The sequence below is a fragment of the Candoia aspera genome, chromosome 4 (genome assembly GCF_035149785.1).
Source record: "Candoia aspera isolate rCanAsp1 chromosome 4, rCanAsp1.hap2, whole genome shotgun sequence".
Taxonomy (NCBI): Eukaryota; Metazoa; Chordata; class Lepidosauria; order Squamata; family Boidae; genus Candoia; species Candoia aspera.
In genome coordinates this window covers 99465042-99489040 of record NC_086156.1, presented here as the reverse complement: position 1 = coordinate 99489040, position 23999 = coordinate 99465042, and the positions used below count along the sequence as shown (strand labels likewise).

The following is a 23999-nucleotide window of genomic DNA, read 5'->3' as shown; positions in this document are numbered from 1 at the left end:
CCTACTTTATTCCAGATGCAGATTTCCTTTTCCTGCAGATTTCCTTCTCTGTAGTGAATATCCACTTCCAGAATTGGTACCCTGAGCATCCACAGGGGGTGTCCAAAAATGTGGATGGCAGTGACCTCATAATCAAAGCCCCTGACCCTTTTAATGAATTGATGTAGAAAGGGGGGGGCTTTCAATGTGTGATCGCAACTGCGGTCTTGATTTTGTCGACACAGTCAGATACCTGGGCATTATTATTATTCAAATTTAGTTACCGCCCATCTCCCCCAAAAGAGGGACTCTGGGCGGTTTACAGTAAAATCAGGCTCTAAATATAAACATTAAAATCTCATAAAAACAATTATTATAAAATACAGTAAATAAATATAAAATCTAAGAAAGATGTAAAATCCAGGCTGGTGGGAGGGACTCTAGGGTGCGAGCCACCCCCAAGAATGGTTGTTCTCGCCCCAGGCGAGATGGCAGAACCAAGTCTTCAGGGCCTTCCGGAAGGTCAGGAGTGAAGGGGCCTGCCTCACCTCCGGGGGCAAGATATTCCAGAGAGCGGGGGCCACCACAGAGAAGGCCCGTTTCCTGGACCCCACCAGATGAAATTCTCTTATGGATGGGATCCGCAACATGCCCTCTCTGAATGATCGGGTGGGGCGGGCCAATGTAATGAGGATGAGACGGTCCCTCAGGTAACCTGGCCCCATGCCATGTAGGGCTTTAAAGGTGATAACCAACACCTTGAATTGGACCCGGAAGCAAACTGGCACCCAGTGCAGCTCACGCAGCAACGGGGTTATATGTGCTGACCTAGGGGCACCAAAATTGGCCCGCGTGGCTGCATTCTGGACCAGCTGAAGCTTCCGGATACTCTTCAAGGGTAGCCCCATGTAGAGCGCATTGCAGTAGTCTATATGGGAGATGACCAGGGTGTGAGTGACTGTTTGGAGGGCTTCTCGTTCCAGGAACAGGTGTAACTGGCGCACAACCCGAAGTTGCGCAAAGGCCCTCCTGGCCATGACTGCCACCTGCTCTTTGAGCAGGAGTCGTGAGTCCAGGAGAACCCCCAGATTACGTACTGAGTCTGTCTGGGGCAGTGCAACCCCATCCAGAACTAAGGATGACAATTTCCCGGAAGATGAAGCACCATCAATCCACAGTCACTCAGTCTTACCAGGGTTCAGTTGAAGCCTGTTGTTCCCCATCCAGACCCCCACAGCCCCAAGGCATTGAGAAAGGGCAGTCACTGCATCACTTACCTCACCCGGGATGGAGATGTATAACTGAGTATCATCGGCATACTGATGGTACCTCATCCCATGGTGACGGAGGATATCACCCAGTGGTTTCATGTAGATGTTAAATAAGAGAGGAGAGAGAACCGAACCCTGCAGCACCCCACAATGGAGGAGTTGAGGGTCGGATCTCTCCTCTCCTATCACCACCGACTGGGACCAGCCCTGGAGGAAGGAGGTGAACCAGCGCAGAACTATGCCACCCACCCCCAACTCCCTGAGCTGTCCCAGAAGGATATCATGGACGATGGTATCGAAAGCCGCTGAGAGGTCAAGGAGAGCAAGGATGGATGCACTGCCTCCATCCCGCTCCCGCCAGAGATCATCCATAAGTGCGACCAATGCAGTTTCTGTCCCATATCCTGGCCTGAAACCTGACTGAAAGGGGTCCAGATAATCCGTTTCATCCAGGACCCTCTGGAGTTGCAACGCCACCACCTTCTCAACCACCTTCCCCAAAAAGGGGATGTGGGAGACTGGACGAAAATTGTCCAGCACAGTTGGGTCCAACGATGGCTTCTTGAGGGGGCGGTGAGCCAGTGCCTCTTTAAAGGCAACCGGGAACACCCCCTCACTCAAGGATGTATTTACCATTGCTTGGACCCAACCACACGTCACCTCCCGAGCTGCCTTCACCAGCCAGGAGGGGCATGGATCTAAATGACAGGTGGTGGCATTCACAGTCTGGAGGATCCTGTCCACTTCCTCGGGTCCAACAGGATCAAACTGCTCCCAGGTAACAAGGCTAAAACGTTCCCTCGGCATCTCCTCAGACCCTGTTTCACGCATGGAGTCCAACTTGGACCGGATCCGAGTGATTTTATCCTGCAGATGCTCAGAAAACTCTTCCGCACGGCCCTGTAGGTGGGTCACTGGGCCCACCTTCCCCAAAAGGGTACGTGTGATCTTAAACAGGGCTGTTGGACGGCAATCTGCGGATGCAATAAGAATGGAGAAATACTGCCATTTCGCCACTCTTACCGCCAGAAGTTAGGCCTTAACAGCGGCTCTAGCCTGTGTTCAGTCAGATTCGGTTCTTGTCTTCCTCCAGCGGCACTCTAGGCGTCTCTTAAGCCTCTTCAAAACCCTCAGCTCCTCCGTGAACCACGGGGAGCATCGAGTATGATGAGGCAGGAGAGGCTGCACAGGCGCGATCCTGTCCAAGGCCCCGGCCACCTCCCTATTCCAGGGCCTCCACTGGCTGGGGAATTCTGGGAGTTGAAGTCCACACATCCCAAAGTTGCTGAGGTTGGAAAACACTGACCTAAGGAATGGATGCTGTTGGCCAGCAGAGCTAAATTGGGGATGAGCTTAATATGGAGACGGATTCCCAAAGTGGTTTGCTACAGCAGCAGCAGTTCTGGATGCTGGGCACTAACAACATTGGCTCTGCTTGGCAGGGGGTTTGGCTGGGCTGTGTCGCCCTTTGTTGCTTTGTGGGGCTGGCATGATTCCCAGCCATGCAGTGCCAGCTCTGGGCTACTCGTTTTTTCCCACGGGATTCAGGCCAGGCCCCCCGTAGCGTGCAAGTCCAGGGCCTCAGACTTTTCAACTGCTGATCCTCCATCTGCAATACTAGAGCAGTGTGTGTTGAGAGGCCATTGTGCAGCTTGGGTTTGCCCTGCCACCTGCTGGCTACAACAAGAAATTGCAGTTGCAGGGTAGGGAAGGAGAAATAACCCCTGTTGAAGAGGTGAGAAATATTTCTTAATCTCACAACACATGGACAGACTCAACCACAGTTTCAACTGGGAAACTGTGAGCATCTTAGACCAAGCCAAATCCAAAAATGCCAGGGAATTCCTGGAAGCTTGGTGTTCAGACAAATCAGCTCTCAAAAGAAACACAAACCACATTTACACACCATTCAAAAGAGGTAATAAAAAACCTAGAAAGGAAACAAAAAGACTACAGGTGACTTACTTGACTTACAACCACAATAGGGACTGGAAAATTCATTGTTAAGCAGTGCGGTCATTAAGCGAGGCATTACATGACCGTACCCGATTTTACAACCTTTTTTTGCCATGGTTATTAAGTGAATTGCATTGCTGATGAAGATCAAAGATTGTAGTCAGCAATATGGACTACACCTGTGAAGAAGACGAAGATTCTCACAAATGGACCAATAAACAATATCACAATAAATGGAGAAGAAATTGAAGTCGTCAATGATTTCATTCTACTCGGATCAACAATAGATGCCAGGGGAAGTAGTAACCAAGAAATCATATTGCGCTGAGAAAATCTGCCATCAAAGACCTATCTAAAGTTTTCAGAAGTAAAGACGTCAGTTTAAAAAAAAGGTGTGCCTGACTCACGCCATGGTCTTCTCAATTGCCACATATGCCTGTGAAAGCTGGACATTAAAAAAGGAGGATAGAAGAAGAATTCATGCATTCCAATTGTTGTATTGGCAAAGTTTATTGAAAATACCATGGACTGCCGGAAGAACAAACAAATCAGTTTTAGAAGAAATACAACCAGTATGTTCCCTAGAGGCGAAGATAACTAGGCTTAGACTCTCATACTTAGGGTACATCATCAGGAAAGACCGATCACTTGAAAAGGGCATCATGTTTGGTAAAGTCGAGGGCCAGCGGAAAAGAGGAAGGCCTTCAATGCGATGGATTGATACAATTACCTCAACAATGGATGCAAACATTGGAACAGCCAGGCATATGGCGCAAGACCAAACTGCATTTCGTTCTGTTATACACAGGGTCGCCATGAGTCATAAACGACTTGACGGCAACTAACAACAACAACATGGTTACCCATTGTTTTTGCTTGTTGGAAGCTGGCTGGGAAGGTCCCAAATGGCAATCACATGGCCCTGGGACACTGCAACTGTAGTAAATTTTATTGTAAACTGTCCAGAGTCACTCTTTGAGTGAGATGGGTGGTGATTAAATTTGAAATTTAAATACATACATGCATACATACATCCTCGTTGCCAAGCGCCTGAAATTTGATCACGTGACCGTGGGAATGTTGCAATGTGTAATGGTTGTCTAGTCCAAATACTCAGACTCACAAGAAGTGGCTAAATGAAATCTGATTTATTAGGATACTTGAGACAAATACAGAGAAAGCTGAGAATGACAGAAAGCGCGCCAAATACAAACTAAAAACCCTCGCTGCAAACGTAACCCCGCCTCCCTACCAGTCGCATCACCACCATCCATCCCAGGTGCTGGTAACCGTCATCCCTTCTAGCCTGGGAAAGCAACCTTGAACACATGAGATAACCCAAATACATTCCGAGCCGCAGCCAAGAGATAAGCATTCTCCCAGCAGGAACTGTCCTCCCTTCAAAGATGAAACACGCATCAGGTTAATGACATGCGAAACGTTACGATGTACTAAGCACATTGAAACGGTGAACATGACACAATGGTTGTAAGTGCAACAAGTGGTGACGGGTCACTTTTTCCAGCACTGCCATAACTTCAAACAGTCGCTAAATGAATGGTCGTAAGTTGAGGACTACCTGTAGAACTCATCCCCTCCAGCAGCCCACCTTTAGATAAGCAGGGGTTAACAACAAACAAAAACCAGGCAGAAAACAATACAGTACTCTAATCAAGGAGCCATAACTCCTCCAAAACCAGCAGAAGGAAACCATACCTCCACCAGAACTGGCAGGGCAAGCTACTATGTATAAACAGTCAGCAAACGCCACATGCCCTTGCACTGATGAGATTACTGAGTTGGGTAATGAAACTTCTGCAAGCAAACAACCAAGCTCAGAGATCACCAAGAACACCACAAATTCCTGCTGAGTTGGAAGAACAGACAGAGAGAGAGAGGCCAACATGGTGGCTGGCATCTCATGATATTGCTAACTCCTAAACCCAGGTCAAGAAAACACAATGGTTATGTTCCCACAACATGCTACGTTCAAACAACCACTATTATGTCTGAATGTGCTGGCCTGAGTTCAAACCATATGCTGAATCCCAAATGCCCAGTTCTGTTTTAACCTAGTTGAATATGTTATGTGAATGGAACACCCCAGTTTCACCAAACCTTGCTGATGGGGATAGCCTTCCGGTTCTATGGGCTACCTGTTGCATTCCCACAGGGTCCCTTCCCTGCCTCCAGCACTGATTTAAAAGCCAAACAAAGGCGTTTGTGTTCCTCATTCAAGCTGAATTTGAGAAATAGCCTTGTCTGACACCCTGAGGCCTATTTCCAAACTTAGTTTCCTACAGCAGGAAGTCCATCTGGACACCATCGCCTTTCCTCTCTAAAGAGGAACTGAGGAGATTGTTCACATTTTTGCAAAGCCTCACCCTCTATGATCCAAAGTCCAGTGGCCTTGCAACCACTTCTGAGATGTTTGGATGGCCAGAAGCTAGGCTATCATCACCTAAAGTGTGATTTTTGGTCGTGCTCATCAACCAATGGGCTGTTTGTCCTGTCTGTATCTTATTTTTTAAAAGCACACTTTAAACATATTTTAAGAAGCCAGATAAATTGGGAAAATTGGAGCATTTGACATGCAAAGAAATAATTTGTAATAGATCCATTCAGAGAGTTTGAGGGACAATGTTGATAGAAATCTCATGCTTAACAGGACTTGTAAAAAAGCCAGAAAATTTGGGGTTCAAATACATACAATGATACAAAAATTTTTAAAGACTAATATTCAGCTGAAAGCAGAACTCTTCTTGTTGGGATTAATGGACAAACAATCAGAAAAGAGTCATGGAAGACTATTTTTATATATGATGTCTGCTATGAGACTACCATATGCACAAAAATAGAAAGATTCTGAAATACCTACAATGGAGGAATGGTTGGTGAAGATGATGGAACTAGCAGAGATGGCTAAATTAACTTGTTTGCTTAGAGAAAGATCAACTGCTACATTTATTAGTGACTGGAAATCCCCTATGGACTTTTTTTTTTAAAAAGAAAAAAATGAACTTGTGATTTATGGATTTGATGATTAGAAAGGGTAGATTATGGAAGGAAAGAAGTTATGATGTAACTTTAGAGAGAGAGGATAAAATACAAATGCATTCATAGCTGCTGTTAAGAAGATTGGAAGCCACTTCTTTACAACTTTTTCATTTCTCTCTCTTTCGTTTTTCTTTCTTCTCCACTTACTATTTTTCTTTATTTGTTTTACGTTCAACTTCAGATTTGTACTGTTTTTATTCTGTTGAAAACCTTTTAATAAAAAAATTATAAATATAAAAAAGAAATCCCATGCTTAACAGCCTGCCTTTCCCCCCATGAATATTTCTTGTGTCTTTAACACCACAAGCATCTTTCTCCCCACAGGGCTAACATACATGTGGGTGCATTTGCAATATCAGTTTTTTTATTTGGCCATTCTAATAAGAGGTGACGCAGTTTGGTGTAGTGGTTAAGGCACCAGACTAGAAACCGGGAGGCTCTGAGTTCTAGTTCTGCCTTGGGTACAAAGTCAGCTGGGTGACCTTGGCCAGTCACTCTCTCTCAGGCCTAGGAAGGGGGCAATGGCAAACCACTTCTGAAACCTTGCCAAGAAAACTGCAGGGACTTGTCCAGGCAGCCTCTGAGAATTGGACACAATTGAATGGATTAAAAAAAAAAGAGGAGGCACAGCTTTACTGCAAGTCACCAATTAACCAGTAACAGGGTATAATGATTGCCTACTCTAATAGACTCAGACTCACAAGCAGGAACTTAATGATATCTGATTTATTAAAGAATAGTATGCAAATACAGAGAAAGCTGAGAATGAGCAAAAGCGCGCCAAATACAAACTAAAAACCCTCGGCTCAAACGTAATCACTCCCCTCGCCCTGCCGTTGCAAACTCCCCCCCCCCCCCAGGTGCTGGTAACCGTTTCTGCTGATGTCCTGGGAAAGGAACCTTGAACACACGAGATAACCCAAACACATTCCAATCCAGCTGCTAACATATAACAATCCCACGAGATGGAATCCTCCTCCCCTCTCAGACGAAACACGTATCAGCCAAATGACATGCTAAACGTTACGATGTACCGGCAACATTGGAACGGTGAACATGACACAGGGAGAATCTGAGAGGAAGAGGAGGGGGAGAGAAAAATAAACAGCCCAGGCTTATTCCTGACAATCAGAAAAAAGCCTGTGCCATTTCCTTCTCCTCCAGCCAACAGAGATTTTTGTGTGTGTGCGTGTGGTTTCACTTTCCAAGGGGCACAGAAACAATACCATTTCTACAGTGGAAAGAACTGGACTCTGAATGAGAGGGTGGATACAGAAGAAGACGGTCAGAGAGTGTCTCACCGCTATGAAAAAGATCCAGGAAGACCCCGGGCTAAGGATAGATTGGTCCAGCTTGCCAATCATTCTGCAGAGCCTGCTTTAGATCTGAGGTGTGGTATTATACAGGCCTGCTAGCAAGGAGGAAGTGGGGAGGCTAAAAGGAAGTACGTTTGCTAACACTGCCTTGCAGTTTGTACAGACTGCTGAAAAGGCACAACAGAGGCAGGGCTTCTTTGTCTTGGGACAGTTGCTGGCAGAGAATCCCCATCAGCCTTTGGCCTGTGGAATCTATGGGGTGAAACAACAACCCACAGACTGTTCGGGGCTGGCTGCGGACATCAACCACAGGGCTTGTGCCTGTCACTGGTATGCGACTCTTCTGAATTCACTCAACCACGCTGCCTTGAAGTTCCCTTCTGGTCATGCTCATCAGGCCATTTGTCCTGCCAGTGACAGGTGAGGTCCTACATCAGGTGAGGTCCTACATTATCCAAAGCAATGCCTTGTTTAGCAGGGAAGCGTTGCTAAAATTGATTGTTATTTGGGGCTGGCACATCTTGTTACAGTGCTTCCATCTTTCATGAGTTGAAAGAAATGGGAGTGTCTGTGTGTGTAGGAACCATAGCAGCGCTGCTGTCTCCAGAGGGACTTGCCTGCCATCTACATTACTGTATGGTCCTTTCAGCACCAGTTGCAGCCCTTTTTATGCATTCAGCTATTTTGAAAACCATTTTAGAACTTCAGGGTTTTTTTGCAATTTTATACTACACTTCTTGCCATTGCTGTTCCTGCCTTTACTTTGGTTGATGTTGTGTTTTTTTTCTGGTGGTGGTGGTGGTGGTGGTTGTTGTTGTTGTTGTTATTATTATTATTATTATTATTATATACAACAATGTGAAATCAAAGCTGCCAGTTTAGCTGGTGTTGGCCTTCATTTGCATCGAGTTCTTCCCAAGAATCTAGGATGTCGTAATGTATCGGCATAGTGTATGTGTGGATCCAAGCAGTGTGGCCTTTTGTAATTGACAGATGGATATTATTAGAGTCAGAGTCCCTCTTGAGGGGGGGAGATGGGCAGTAGCAAAAATTTGAGAAATAAATAAATAAATAAAATTATTATTATTATTACTTTAACTTTAAAACATATAACTTTAAAACATCTCCTTTGGGGGGAGATGGGCGGTGATAAATGTGATAAAATAAAATAAAAAATAAATTAAAAAATATATTTTCACTGATTTGTATACTGCCCTGATAGCTGTGATGTTCAGGTGGTTGTATAATTAAAGATAATAGAAAAAATACATCACTTTGCTTAAGTGCAAGAATGCAACTGCAATTTAAGCTCATTTCAGTTAGAATTTCTTCACTTCCTTATTAGTTCTGTCTCTTTCCAAACCCAGGGTGTGGGGGGAGAAATAAAGCCACAAAGTTATTTTCTTTCAAATTAGGCAAGGTTCAGTGACATAAATCTGCTTCCCCAAGAAACTACATGGCCTGGAAGAGTGCACCAAAATATTCCCCACTGTTTCCTAAGTAGGCTAACCATACGTCCCGTTTTGAATGGGACAGTCCTGTTTTTTTAACATTTCCAGACTGTCCCATTGTTTTAATATAAATGTCCATTTTGTCCTGTTTTCTTAAAAACCTTACTTAAAATTTTGAAAGTTCCCGTGAACCTGTCAGAATGCAGTCTGGCTTTGAGTGGAAGGAGGGGGAGAAATGGCGTGAAAAAAGCCACATTGCTCAACCCGGCAGGAAACCTAAAAAGGAAAAAACAGGATCAGCTGATAGGCAGTGATAAAAGGGCAAGCCGATTGGCTCCTACCTTGAAATGGCGGGAAGAAAAGAATGTAAAAGCACAGCCAGAGGAGGAACGGCTTGTCGGGGACAATTGTTCACTAGACTCTCCAGCCCAGCCTTGCCTCTTGCAAATGAAGGAATCCGAAGATTCCCAGTCCGAGAAAACCAGAGAAGTTCCTGCCTGCCGATCCAGCCCGTCGCCCAGCCCTGCCCTGTTTTGCCATCCCAATGTCCCATGTTTAACCCCATCCTGTTCTGCCATCCCAATGTCCCATTTTTGTCTCAAGGAAATACGGTCAGCCTATTCCTAAGCCATATGTGTTTGTGTGTGCGATTATTATTCTGATTCCATTTAATTTTCATCCCATAACCAAGTCAAAGTCTGTTCTTCAGCAGGGAAGTTTCTGAAGAAGACTCAGCAACTTGTGCCACGCTGGTAAGAAGTATCTGGGGTGACATTTCCCAGGCTTAGGTAAAAGACCATTGGAGATGTGCGTGTTGTTGTTTTTTTCAATATCAGTGTCATTTAGAAATATACAACACAGAGTTAGAACTCTAAGAAGCTATCAATTCTGCTATCCCGTATCAGACACCTAGGCAGAAGCCATCTCTTGCATAATGAATATAGTATCTGCTACATCTTTATCTCTTTTTCATTTCCAATATGCAATCTGGTATTTTCCACAATGCATGTTTCCATCAGAACACCTTCTTTAGTTGGTGTGCATGCATTCTGTTAAAGCTCTGATCCCTACACTCCCTAATCATGAGACATCAGCCAATTATTGGGAGCTATTAACCTAATTAAGTAATAGTTGGCCAGAAACCGGTGTATTTTGGAGATGCTGCAAAAATCTAAATTCCTTCCCAGGTAACTGTGACATCTGTAAGAGTGGTACATGGCCACCACTTCATGGCACTTCCTTTCCATGGCTTGCACCCAGATTCAGTCATACTTAGTGTGGCCATTGAAATCGATGAGACTTACATTAGCCTTGACTTACTTTTAAGTCCCATTGACTTCAGTGGGACTAAATGTGGATCTAGCTCAATGTACAGGTGTACAGGTGTAACACAGTCATCTGTGTTAATAAGAAATACAGCAGCTCTGAACTGGAGGGAAGTGGGAGTTGAACTCCTGTATCTAATAAAAGTTATATATAAAGTGGTTGAATTCAGGTCACTGCTTAAGCACCAGCATATCTATTCTCCACTTGCTCTTTAACTAACCTGAAGTATTTTATATTCTTATTTCAGGACCTATGAAGTGCTTCATGATCAGTGACGAACCCCACAATAGACCTAGAGCAAGTACATAATCCAAACTCTTTTACCATTATGCCTGTTTTGAACCAGATTTCCTTGAAACTTTGCAAGCTGCTACTCCTCTTCACATGGACACATTGGGGTGTTGATGCTTTTGGTTTCAGGAACTGTATCCTTTCCCATAACAGGCCTGGCCTTGCTATTTGTGCTGGCCATGCCATCTTTAACCTGAGTTCTGCCATTGCTTCTCTGCCAAATGTAACTTATTGGCTCAATGCCTCCCACAACTCTGTGGAAAATCTGGCTTCTACCACCTTTTCCCACCTTCCTGATTTACTGGAACTTTATCTGGACCATAACTGCATATCAAGCATTGAGCCTAATGCTTTTCAAATCCTGGGAGGCCTTGAAGTTCTAGATCTGAGCTGGAACCAACTGACTGCTCTGGGTCCCCCTTTATTGGCCAACTTGACACATCTCCGTGTATTGCACTTGGATCATAACAAAATTGCCATTGTGCACCCCAGTTCTTTCAAGTTCCAGTTGGCTCTTCAGGAACTTTATCTTCCCTCCAATAGACTCTCTAGTTTCCAAGAGATGGCAACAGCTATAAAAAACTTGTCCAAACTCACCATCCTGGATCTAAATTTTAATCAGATCTCTACCCCCTGTGTTGGTCCTTCCCGGGTCAGTTTGCCCATCCTGAGGAATCTCAGTTTGAATGGCAATGGCATTTGCAGACTGGACTTGTCCAACTGTTCCTTTCCTAACTTGCGACAACTGAACCTAACTTTTGATAACATGTCAAAAGTGGAAGCTGGATCCTTTCAAGTTACTCCTGTTTTGGTGGAGCTGTCTTTAGACATGAACCCTCTAAAGGTCTCTGAGCTTATCAACATATCGCTTCCTAACCTGACTATGTTGCATTTATCCAGTATGAAACCATCATTAAACAAGAATTTATCAGCAGCTTGCTCTGTCTTCCAAAGTCTTCCATCCTTAACTTCTTTGGACATCAGAGGTTCCAAGTTTAATAATACTCAGTTGAGACAGTTGGGTTCTTGCACTAACCTCACCTGGTTGACCCTCTCTCTCACGGAATATAGATACCTGGGAAATAAGACATTTGACACATTTCAGAACTTAAAGTATCTTTCTCTGGATAGGTGCAAGATACTGCAACTCCATTCTAATACTTGGGGGAAGGGGTTACCATTGCAAACCCTGATCCTGAGTAGAAATGCTATCGCTGAATTATATGATGCTGTTTTCTCTGATTTGAAGAATTTAAGCTATTTGGACTTATCAAAGAACCGCCTGACCAATCTACGAAAGACATCCTTTTTTGGCATGGCAGCATTGCGGACACTTATTCTACAGAGCTGCCAGATCACAGCTGTAACCCGTGACACTTTCTACTATGCTCATAAGATCGAGTTTTTGGATCTGAGTTTTAACAGCATTACCTTAGTCAAGGATTATGCCTTTTCACGCCTGCATGTGAAGACTCTCCTGCTTTCAGCCAATAGAATTTTGACGGTTCAGAGATTTGCCTTTAAGCATCTCAGTTCCCTGAAATATCTTGCCTTGGATCAAAATTTCTTATACAAGTTTTCTAGTTCAGTCTTTGCACCCCTGAATAAGCTGGAAACATTAGATCTCAGTCACAACAATCTGTTTGCCTACAACAAATACAGTTATCCAAGCCCTTTTATAGGTCTCCACTCCCTTGTGAACCTGGATGTTAGTTTTCAGACACCTAGATTACCAGTCTGCCCTCCAGACCAACTCTTCCAAGGGCTGGAGAATCTAAAGTTCCTGTCTTTGAAAGGCAATCCTAGCGATTTGTTTCTCAACCTTTCATTTATCAATTTGACTACTCTAGAATCCTTAGACATCTCTGAAATCAAGCCAGGGAAACACAACTCTTGGAAAATCTATTCCCATTTCTTTCAAGGACTAAGTAACCTACATAATCTCTGGTTAGAAGACAGTGCCATCAAGGACCTGCCTGAAGAAGTCTTTTCTGGTTTGGCATCTTTGGAACAGCTGGTCCTGAACAACAACAATTTGAGGAACTTCAGTAAAGAATTGTTTAGTGGACTTTCCTCCCTGAAGTATTTGGATGTTTCTGGAAATTCACTGTCATGCTCTTGTGAGAATGCATGGTTCCAAAACTGGTCAGTATCTGTGCCAAATGTTCAAGTGGCCTTGCTGGATTCCTATTACTGTTTCGGTCCTGGAGTGACGGATCGTCTTTTTGCTTACGAAGACATGTCCTTGTGCTTTGAGAACTGGGGAATGTTCTTTTTTATTGCCACCACAGGTGCCACTCTTTTGCTTCTGCTTCCATCATTGGTCTATGCCAAGTTTGGCTGGACTCTCCGGCATGCTTGCTATCTGCTCAGAGGCTGGGGCTACAGGCAACTGCACCATAAAGGACAGGACTACCAATATGATGCTTACATTTCCAGCTGCAGTCATGACTATGAATGGGTGGTCAATAATATTCTGGAAAAGCTGGAAGAACAACATGAACTCCACTTCCGGTTTTGTTTTGGGCCTAGAGATTTTGCCCCTGGAATGTACTATATAGATAATGTGCAGAATGGAATAAGCAGAAGCCGTAAAACCTTGTGTCTGGTGAGCAGAAGTTACTTGGAGAGTGAATGGTGTTCCCTAGAAATTCAACTTGCTTGTTCCAAGATCTACTATCATGGACATGACCCTTTGGTGGTGGTCTTTATGGAAGAAATCCCTAACTACAGGTGAGTAGGGACAGTGGATCCTCAAGAAAGAAGTCTAAAAAGGAAAGCAGGAGTTTCATCTATTTTTATTTTAGTGGGAAGAAGAGAATTATGACATGAGGAATGCAATTAGGATGCAGAAGATTGGAGCAAGGGAGAATGAGCAGGAGATATCTTAGCTAAGAGATCCACACGATATAGCTTTCCCCAACCAGCTGTCCTGCAGAGCCATCTGGAGGGTATCTGGTGTAGTCCACATTGTTCTGACTAAAGATGGAAGGTAACAGAGAAACTAGATAGAAAAGATTTCCTCTCACTCCATACTAGGACAGATTCTCTACCTGGCACTCTCCAGAAATGTAGCTAAGAATTCTGGGAGTTACAGCCCAAGTGCATCTGGAAGGTGTTTGCTTGAGAAACTATGCTAGAACTTGGGTGGTCACCCAGTGATTGGAAGTATGCAGGGAAGTATAACAAAATAACAAAAATCTTTACCTAGGTCGTGTTTCTCAACCTTGGCAACTTTAAGACGTGTGGACTTCAGCTCCCAGAATTCCCCAGCCAGCATGGCTGGCTGGGGAATTCTGGGAGCTGAAGTCCACACGTCTTAAAGTTGCCAAGGTTGAGAAACACTGACCTAGGTGGTGACTAATTCATAGAACTTTTTGTGCCACATGATGTAGGGATGATAATAACCAGTTTAGAGAGACAGATGTGTCTATTTCTGGTGGAAGAAAAGTCTACAGCAAGTATTAGGATGGAGCTGAAGTCCACATGTCTTAAAGTTGCCAAGTTTGAGAAACACTGGTCTACAATATCTATTCAAGATGGCATCCCACTCAGTACCAGTTGCTGAAGAACAACAGAAGAGGGCAGTTGCTTTCCTACTAAGTTTAGAGGCTTCCGCAACAGTTTGCTTGGGTGTGACCCAGGGTGTCTTTTCCTTACATAGTACTGTGTGTCTGTTCTTGTATCTGAGATAGGGAAAGAAAAACATCTCAATTCTTTTGTTGTTTCCTAGGTTGTCCCCTTATCATCGCCTAAGGAAACTAATTAAGCAAGAGAGCTATCTCACTTGGCCCGAGGATCCTGAGGCTGAGGATATGTTCTGGACCAAACTGTGTGAGGCCTTAAGCTTTGAGAGAGAAGAACAGTTGATCACATCATTCACTTTAATTGAGTAGCCAAAACCAAGAGGAATGTGGCTCTGATTCACCTACTAGCATTATTTTCTGACCTAGAATAATTTGAAGATGATGGGATGACAGGTACTGCTAGCACTACCACTGAGTTTGGATGCTGCCTTTTCCAAGTCTGGATGCCTAGATTTTTAAAAAACAGGTTGTGGAGTGATTTGTGAGATATATATTAATGGTCTCAAGTGGAGGCAAAAATACATTAAGGGAACAAAATAGAAAAGATTATAATTTTCATGAATAAGAATTAAGCTTTTTTGAAAAAAAATCCCTCAAAACTAACTCTGTATTAACAATAATACAATAAAGTCATTACTTGTCAAAGATTTGAAATTCTAAACAAATGTTGGATTTTACTAGAAGATTCAAATTTAAATGGCATGGTTGTATGGGATTTAAAAGAGAAATAGCTCTGCACTTCAGGACTCCTGTTTCTTGTCTATATCTAATCTTAGATGTTAAATTGACCCCAAGAAGGTACTTACATGTTAAATCTGGATTATGATTAAATCCATGTTGAACTAATGACAATTGAATCACATTGCATTCAATGAAAACAAGTTACTATGATTTATCTTACACTGCTCTGTTGTAGACAGAGCATACAGTAAGTCCCAGAACGAATGCAATGGGACTTCTAGATACACCTTCATATGATTACACTCTTCAGCCCTTTCTTTTCAGTAGAAACAATAAAGATTAAACTAGACAAACACACATTATGTGCTGTCCTACTCCAATTTGTGTTTTTCATTTACCTTATTATAGATGCACAGTGGCCTAATCTAGATTGGGAGTCTTTTTGTTGTAAATGGACTGGGTCTTCCATTGCCCATGGGTAAGCATCGCAATCCATATTGGGCTATCTTGACCTACAATCAAATAAATAACATTGCAAACGAGCCAGGACACTACACAGTTGGCCTATGGTTTAACTTACCTCTAAGTTTAGAATGGATGAAGCTCAATGGGCTAATAGTCCCTCTTGCATAAAATACAGTAACTCTAGGGTTCAATTGTGTATGCTACTGAAATTATGAATTGTAGAGGGGAAAACACAAGCTGTCAATATTGGTGAATGAATTGTCTCATATAGGAGGAATCAAAACTTGGCAGAAGAACTTCTAAGACCTACAGCTTCCAGGCCTCCATTGCAATGGTCATCAGGACTATTTTTACTGCCCCACCCCCACAGGATGCCCTGGCCTTTGGCAAGCACAGACTGACCTGTGGAGGTGCCCTGAATTTCCCAAGCCTTGGGGCAGTGGAATACATAGTGATAAAAGATACTGTACTGAGAATCTTGTATTAAGAATGTAATGTTGATTTTTTGGTTCAGATTTCTTCATGTTTTTCGTGAAGTAAAAATGATCTGATTAGGTCCTTCAGTGGAAATTCAGGATCCGTCTGTAGATCATCTAGCTTTGCATTTATTTTACATAGGTGTGTGTGTGTGTGTGACCTCCTTGGCACAACTGTCTTTCCTGCTATTCTTGGAGCTCCATGTACTCTAAATCCACCTGTGAGTAATATACTCTGGGCAAGTAATTGTCATTAGATGAGAAAATGAGGAATAATTTCAGACCTCGGATTTAGCCTATTTCTTTCTGGCTGCTACCTTAATTCTTCTGAGGGAAGCTTTAGCTTCTCAGGAGGGGTTATATATAGACTGCCAGGCTAGAAGCCTTAGCAACAGAGAGGAGACGATAGGCAGCGGTGAAGGCAAAAGCTTTGCTGTAACACTTTAAGCCCATTAATTTCTCAGTTTCCAAGGGAAACGATGCTTTGCTGCACATCACCAGTGGATTTGGCAAATTAGACAGGATGGAAAGGCAGGAAAAGTACAAAGCTCACCTGCCTGTAGTGCCTGGAGGTCGGCTAGCAGTTTGGTTCTGCTGGGAAGCAAGAAATTGATATCTGGGAAGGAGGAAAAGCTTCAATTTCTGAAACAACGGAACCAGACATTGTGGGTATTGAAGGTTTGGTGAAGCAAACATGGCTTGAATAGCTCCATCTAGAGTGTCTTCTCCTCTGTCAAAGACATCTGTATTTCCTTCCTAATAGAGGCTGAGTTTCTTCTGGTGGAATTTTGTTGTCATCTAAGAGGATCTGGGTGATGGATGCTGGACTGAAATCTATTGTACAATAGGATTCTTTAAGCTCTAAAGACTTGGCCTTTCTGGAAGTTATCCTCTGTTTCTGTGGCTATCCTGAACTGCCCAATCCATTTCCATCCCCACTTCTACCCTTTTCCCATCTGCCAAACATCCCACCTGTGGTGATGGCAATGCACTGGGCGTTGCTCTGCCTTATCTTTTCCCCACCAGTGATAGCTTCTGAATATGGCTTACCCAAATTTATCTGCAGTCCTATGCCACTGGACATGGATAATGGGTGCCAGTCAACTGGCCAGCAACGACATGGAGTGGCAGCTAACAGTGGAGGCAATGGCCGTTGGGTGGGGACTCTAGAAGAAGCTAAGGAAACAATCCTGCATCTGCGAGAGACAGTGGTGCATCAAAAGGAAATGATCCTTGACCAGAGGGAGACAGTGAGGGAACTGACGGCCAAGCTGAGCCGCTGTGAAACCCATCCCCGGAAGCATGGTGAGCACCATGGAAATCATCAGGAAGAGAATCATAGCCATAACCACGGTCATCGTGAAGGTGGGCATCGTACCCATCATGATAATGGTCAAAGGGGACATTATGAGGATGTCCACCAGTCTCACCATGAAGGTGGCCATAGGGGACACAGTGAGACTGGCAATCGAGATCTCCGCAAAGGCCTCCATGCCCAAGAGAACGAGTATCATCAGACTGGACAATTGGAGAACCATGAAACACAAGTTGGGCACAACACTCATGATTCTTTTCACAAAGGACCTGCATCCACTCATGCTAATGCTATGGAAGATCCACCCAATGAGGCGTCTGCTGCAACACATCAGATGGAGAGAATGTTGAAATCACTTAAGGAGAGACTGGAGCATTTACAGGTATTAGCTGCTACTTTTTGAAAACACTTATTCCTTGTCCATCTCAATGCACTTACTCTGTCTTTTCAAACCTATCTATTCCTTAACTACTCACTTGTTCACTATCCATCAGTCCTGGTACTCATCCTCACATGTACAACCCATACCCCCTCCTTATTTCTTAATCTGTCCAAAATGCTGATCAGCCAGCAATTACTGTAAACCTTTTTACTCTCATTCTGTTTAACAGTTTCCATGTATGATCCTTCATGTAATCCTCTCTTCCTCCTTGTTCTGCTGTATAAGATCAGCTCAAACAATTCTAATGAATGCTATTACCTTCCCTGATAAAAGCTGAATGTGCCTCCGCTCAGACGTCTCCCAGAGCAGAACTTCCTGCTGCTTCTTCTAATCTTTCTAATGTACCTACTTACCTACCTACCATAGAGTTCGTTTGGATAATGTATGGAATGTAGGGGATATTTTAAATGTAATTATTTAAGCTGCCTTCCACTAACAACATTTGGATGGGAAAATCACAAACCAAAGAACAAAAGGCAGCGATGGAGAAAATACAGATGGGGTGGAAACAGGGATGGCTTGGAAGAAGAAAGGTATGGGGAGGTATAGTGAATGGTGTTTGTATAAATCAGATTTTGCTATATTTCCTTTCTTTTCCTTATGCCATGCTTTTAATTTCTTTAGCTTACTATTTCTTACTCCTTGCTTTGCAATTGGCATAACTCTGCTTACCTAGAAATGGAAGCGCATGATGAATGCACATAGATGCACATGCACGAATCTAGATACAAAGCCTGAGGAGTTAAGACATTCAGGTTCAGTTCTGATTCTGCTGAAGTTCCAGATGGAGCAAAGTTATTCAGAATGATCTTCCTGTGCATGGAGTGGCTTTTGCAAAACTAGCTGAAGTTCCTCCTTTCAGCTGTTCTTCCTCCTGGAGCTACAGGAGGTCCTTTGTTGTATGACAGGGTTAGTGCAAGAAGTAATACATCAGGTCACCATGAGTCGCAAACGACTCGGTGGCAACCAACAACAACAACAAAAACCATCCTCTACACACTTGCTATGGAAGGAAGACCCATCAAGAAGAATAAACAGCCATGCATAAGACTGCATTGCAAATGGGTTGATGGGAGTAATCACAAGGCACAGAACATGAGTAGATGATGCGTTTAGCACCATTAATGGGAATGTCATTACAGACTAGAAGAAAGCACATCACTGTTTGCAGGTACAATCTAAAATTCAGCGTGGGCAACACATAGGAACTCAGGAATTGTACAAAATGTTTAATAATGGCTTTTGGATGGAATTTTAAGGCAGAGAGAGGCAGCACATTAGGGGTGGTCTAAAAGGAAGGTCCTGAGAAATGGTGGAATATATGAAATTAATGTGAGCACTTGCCCTGACTTCTCCAGCACAACTGGAATAGCTCAGCCTTCTCCATGTCCCTGTGGGATGCTCTTCAGGAAAAGATAAGCATTTTGGAGCGTCAGATCCATGAGAAACTGAACACTTCAGAATATCACACACATGGTGTACCGAGAGCAATGGAGATGAGACAGAGGCCTGTTTCTCATGGACACACTGTGGAGAAAGGTGAGTGAGTAAACCTGAGCTTCCAGTTGGGTAGTGTTGTAACCCTCCCACAAGTAAAAACAATTGGGTCTGTAATAATAAAATTAATTTTTAAGGTATCAAAATTTTTTTATTGTGTTGGCAGAGTCAGGGTGAGAAAGGAGACTTGGGTCTACCTTCATGGGGTAAAAATGGATGGATAGATGGAAGGAAGGTAAACTAAATAAACAGCTAAGTAGAAAGAATTAATGATAAAAGGTCGGTTTAATGACAAGTAGGTGGACAGTTAAGAATCCAGAGGTTTTAGGTGCTTGTTGGCAAGTTTGTAGAGGGGTGGAGAAATGGATATAGAGAAGTCTTTCCCAGTGATGCCCTCCAGTTATGAGAGACTATAATTCATTAATTCCCAAACATCAGGTTCAGACTGCCTGAGTAGTAGGATGGGACACTGGGTTGGAGAAGGCTGACATAAGGATATAATTAGATCTGAGACAAATAGAGAACTACAATGATTTAATGTTTGCGTACTGCTTTTCTACCTCACTTTCTCTCAAAAAGCTCTCATTGTCTTCACAAGTGGTTCTATGAGATAGCTAAAGCTGAGAGACAGTGGCTGGCTCAAAGTATTTTCCTAGTCAGGTGGAAATTTGAATCTCAGTAGTCCCACTCTAACCCAGTTTAGATTTTGATTCTCCTCAGACCCAATCAACATAGCCAGTGACAAAGGACTATGAGAAATGTTAAGTCCAGAACTTCAAAAAGTATGTAGGTTGCTTCCATTTAACTCTGATTTTTAAACAAACTATTAAATAAGTGGTTTAGGTAAATATGTTGATGAACATTTCAGTGGATCAGTAAGTAGATTTAAGTATTTGGTGGATTACTTATTTATTTGCTGTGCTTATATGCTTCTCCACTCCTGAAGAATCTGAGTAGTGTATAATTACATAACCATTAGGAAAAGAGATGGGGACAAAGATGGGTAGACGAGAATGATAGTTTGAGGAATATTTCAAATATCTCATTATCCTGTTGGAGAGACAGACCAACGGTTAGAATGAAAGAAATGGGAATGAATGTTGACTGAAAATATAGCTTATTCTCAAAACCAGCCACATGTGATTTATGTGGAGCAGAGATGATCTTGATGAACAGTGATAGAAACCATATGACAGTGTTTTGACAGCTAAGTGATGTGAGATGGATGGATGTTAGCATTTTTTTTAATGTAGTGCCATTTGTGTTTTATAAAGAATAAGAGAAGAGACCTCTGCCGTAAGATCCATCACCAAATCTAAGTCAAGAAAGGCATCAGAGAGAATGACGTTGTGAGAAAAGGGGATAACACTGTTGTTTTTGCAGTAGTTATTTCTACAATAGAAAAGAACCTGCTTTTTCAGTAAATTGCCAAATGAAGCTTGCTTTCTAGTAAATCGCAAAACTAGGCTTGCTTGTCAGTATATTGAGGATGTGGGATAGGTGGTTAGGGGAACAGGAGACCGTGCCTCCATATTAGCAGGTGTAAAGGAAAGAAGCTGCCTAACCAATGCTGAAAATACGCTCAAAACCAGTTCTAGCAAACTTTGTGGTCAGACAAGACCCTGACCTGTTTGCTCCAAGGGGGCTAGCTGCCTTATAAGGAAAAAAATAAATAGGGAACTGGGGGAGGTAAAAAGTGAGGAATGGGAGATATAAACAAAGGCGGGACTTCCTGCAAAATCTAAGGCGTCTCGGATAGGCTGTGAACTCCCAAGTACCTATCCAATGGGGAACAGGAGGAGGGATTTCACCGGCCGGGGTAGGGAATAAAACTGCATGCTTTGTGTGAAGGGGTGTGCCTATCTTGGCTGGGCACCCGTCCTTGCAAGAACGTTAATAAAACCTTTTTGCTGCTTCTTAAGACTTTGTCAAATTTATTCAGTGAGGGGCTTTTTTCACAAAGTGGAGGCAAGGTAACAAAGGAAAGAAAACTTGGTAAACTACATGAACTTTGGCCTAGTTGACAGTGGTCACGTAACGGATAGAGAGTAGCACGTCTGGAGAATCAATTCTTGATAAGTCAGCAGATCAGTTGGCGGCATATGGATAATCCATTTCCCCTCCATTTGTCTGTGTTGCAGCTCAGTGCCACTTTTCTGCTTTCTTCTGTCCTCCAGGGAACAAGCTAGAGAAGCATTCTGAACGTTTTCATGTGGGTTTCCCTCTTCGCACCAACTACATGCATGTCAAGATCAAGCGCACTCTGCATCGTGAAATCTTTGCCTTCTCCATCTGTCTCTGGCTCAAGTCAAGTTCAGCCCCAGGGATAGGCACACCTTTCTCCTACTCAGTGCCCGGCCAAGCCAATGAAGTGGTACTTATTCAATGGGGAAATAACCCCATGGAGTTGCTCATCAACGATAAGGTATGGGAGCAAATCTGGGACTGGGGATAACTCTGACCTAATCCAGTTGTTTGTTAATTGGTGTAGCAGATATATTTGAAGAAGGTTTTATGCCCAGTACCTTGCCATGTTTTAGTTTATAACTCGCAGGTTTGCTCATCCCCACTTTTATCTGAACCCTTCTGTCCTTGCTTTGCAGGCTGTCACATTGCCATTGGCCATTAATGATGCCAAATGGCACCACATCTGTGTGACATGGTCAACTCGGAATGGCATCTGGGAAACTTACAAGGATGGTGTCCAAAGAGGGAGTGGGGAGAACTTGGCTCCTTGGCATCCAGTGAAACCTGGGGGAGTTTTCATACTAGGCCAGGAGCAGGTAAATGGCCCTCTCACTTTAAGTTCTGTCACTATCTGCAAGTCACGCATGGTTCCTCTGAATACACTATTCATTGTACTCTTCTTCCACAGGATACTCTTGGGGGCCGCTTTGATGCTACTCAAGCTTTCATTGGGGAAATCTCAGATTTCAACATGTGGAGCTATATTGTGACACCTGGTGAAATTTACAAGATGGCAACCTGCAGTAGCTCCATTGGTGGTGATCTTATCAGCTGGACTGAAAACTCTATGGAACTTCATAGAGAAGTGATCAAACTACCATATAATGCCTGCCACTAAGAATCAATAAAAGAATCATGGATGTAACATTCTCTGGAAGAAAAGGATACCTAATAGTTAAAGGCAAAGCATGGGATGGATTTCAGATTTATTTAATACAGCAGTTGGAAAGAGGTTGGGAAACCAAAATTTCTGGGTTCCTTGGGAAAAGAATGGGACCCTTATATTTGGGGTGTGAGCAACAGAAATAGAGAAGATATGTATGCAGCACGTTATGGCAGGAAAATCTTAAGATCCAGATCTACAGTGAAGCTGAGCAATTTGGAATATAGGTTGTTTTGTGAAGCTGAGCAATTTCCAAAACCAGAAACATTCCCACATATGATAACCTATTGGGATTTTCTTAATGTAGGAGCAGGAGCACCAAAAAAAAAAGTTCTTCATGATGACCATATGACCAACAGGTCACTTCATTCTCAAGGCCTTGATGTGTAGCACTGGTCCACTAGGAAGGTACATATGATAGGTCAAAGTCCCAATTTCAACTAGTTGCTTTCTACAGTAACCTTTTTGGATATACAAGTCAGGAATGGGAAAAGAATTTGCTATCATTTTTTTAGAATCTTTTTCCTGAGTGAGGTCTCTTTAGAGAAATAGATGAACACCTTACCAGGTAAACTGGTTGGATGATAACCAGCTCCTATGTGTTTTAATTTTTTATATTGTATATTTTATTTATTTTATTGTAAGCTGTGTAGAGTCACATTTGTGAGATGGACAGCTATATAAATCTAACTAACTAATGTGAACATTCCCAAAGATTCATTCATTCAGTCTTCTAGCATGTAAGCTCTATACAAAAATGGGTCATGAGGACAATAAAACCGACAAATCTCAACATTCTGTTCAGACATTTTCTGCCAACTTAGTGGACTCATACCTTAACCTTCGTCTTTTCAGGAAATCACTGCCAAGACCCAGTCATATCTAGGGGAGGAGCTGCAGGTTGTATGAAACACATACCTCTATATTAATCTCTCAGTACCTAAGTTCACTTTTTCTGATTTCACAATTTTTCTGTCCCTCCCTTCCCCCCACCCTTCCATCAATTCAAATAGTGTTTAATTTATGTATACATCTTCTAAACAGTCCAACCTGAATAAAGCCATATTTGAAAAAAACATTCCACCTGTGAATCAACCATTGTAACCTGGATGTAGATCTAGATCTGGACTGAACCAAAATTTAGAGGCCATGTTACCCAGCCCTAGAAGCACTGTGTCAGACTCTGCAAAGTTCATAAACTGATATTATGCATCACTGTAAACACCCTGTTTTGGCCAGCATTCTTCTACAGCATGGCAAAAACAATTGCATGCAGGTAGTCCTCACTTAAAGACCATTTGTTTAGTGGCGGTTCAGACTTATGACAGTGCAGAAAAAACCCTTACAACTGGTGCTCACACTTATGACCATTGCAGCATCCCTGTGGTCGCTGATCATGATTTGGGTGCTTGGCAACCGGTTCGCATTTATGCCTGTTGCAGTATCCTGTGGTCACATGATCACCATTTTTGACCTTACCAGCCAGCTTCTGGCAAGCAAAATCAGTGGGGAACTGCGTGGTTTGCTTAACAACTGCGGTGATTTGCCTAATGACCGCCACAAAAAAGGTCGTAAAATTGGGTTGGATTTGCTTAATGACCGCTTTGCTTAGCAACTGAAATTCTGGCCTCACTTGTGGCTATTAAATGAGGACTACCTGTATTATTGTGTTAAATTTTCAGTCCAACCTATATTAAAGGTAAGTGTGGAAGCACTGGAGGCCTGTGAAAAAGGAAAGATTGTGGCCACATATAACATC

General features: G+C 43.0%; 2 protein-coding genes across 3 annotated transcripts; both read left to right on the top strand.

The window, feature by feature from the left end:
- Positions 1 to 7749: 7749 nt before the first annotated feature.
- Positions 7750 to 14757, top strand: LOC134495634 (toll-like receptor 13). Of its 2 annotated transcripts, none has more exons than XM_063301199.1 (3): positions 7750 to 8016; positions 10604 to 13380; positions 14381 to 14757. In XM_063301199.1, the coding sequence occupies exons 2-3, from the start codon at positions 10685 to 10687 to the stop codon at positions 14541 to 14543; spliced, it is 2859 nt and encodes a 952-aa protein (XP_063157269.1). In that variant the 5' UTR covers positions 7750 to 8016; positions 10604 to 10684; the 3' UTR covers positions 14544 to 14757. The 2 variants fall into 2 exon arrangements, with proteins under 2 accessions (XP_063157269.1, XP_063157270.1); XM_063301200.1 differs by lacking the exon at positions 7750 to 8016 and having other exon boundaries at positions 10714 to 10781; positions 11905 to 13380; positions 14381 to 14754.
- Positions 14758 to 16414: 1657 nt separating this feature from the next.
- On the top strand, positions 16415 to 22346 carry LOC134497387 (neuronal pentraxin-1-like). Its single transcript, XM_063303042.1, has 5 exons — positions 16415 to 17553; positions 18972 to 19152; positions 21252 to 21535; positions 21714 to 21893; positions 21986 to 22346. The coding sequence occupies exons 1-5, from the start codon at positions 16837 to 16839 to the stop codon at positions 22193 to 22195; spliced, it is 1572 nt and encodes a 523-aa protein (XP_063159112.1). The 5' UTR covers positions 16415 to 16836; the 3' UTR covers positions 22196 to 22346.
- Positions 22347 to 23999: the final 1653 nt, after the last annotated feature.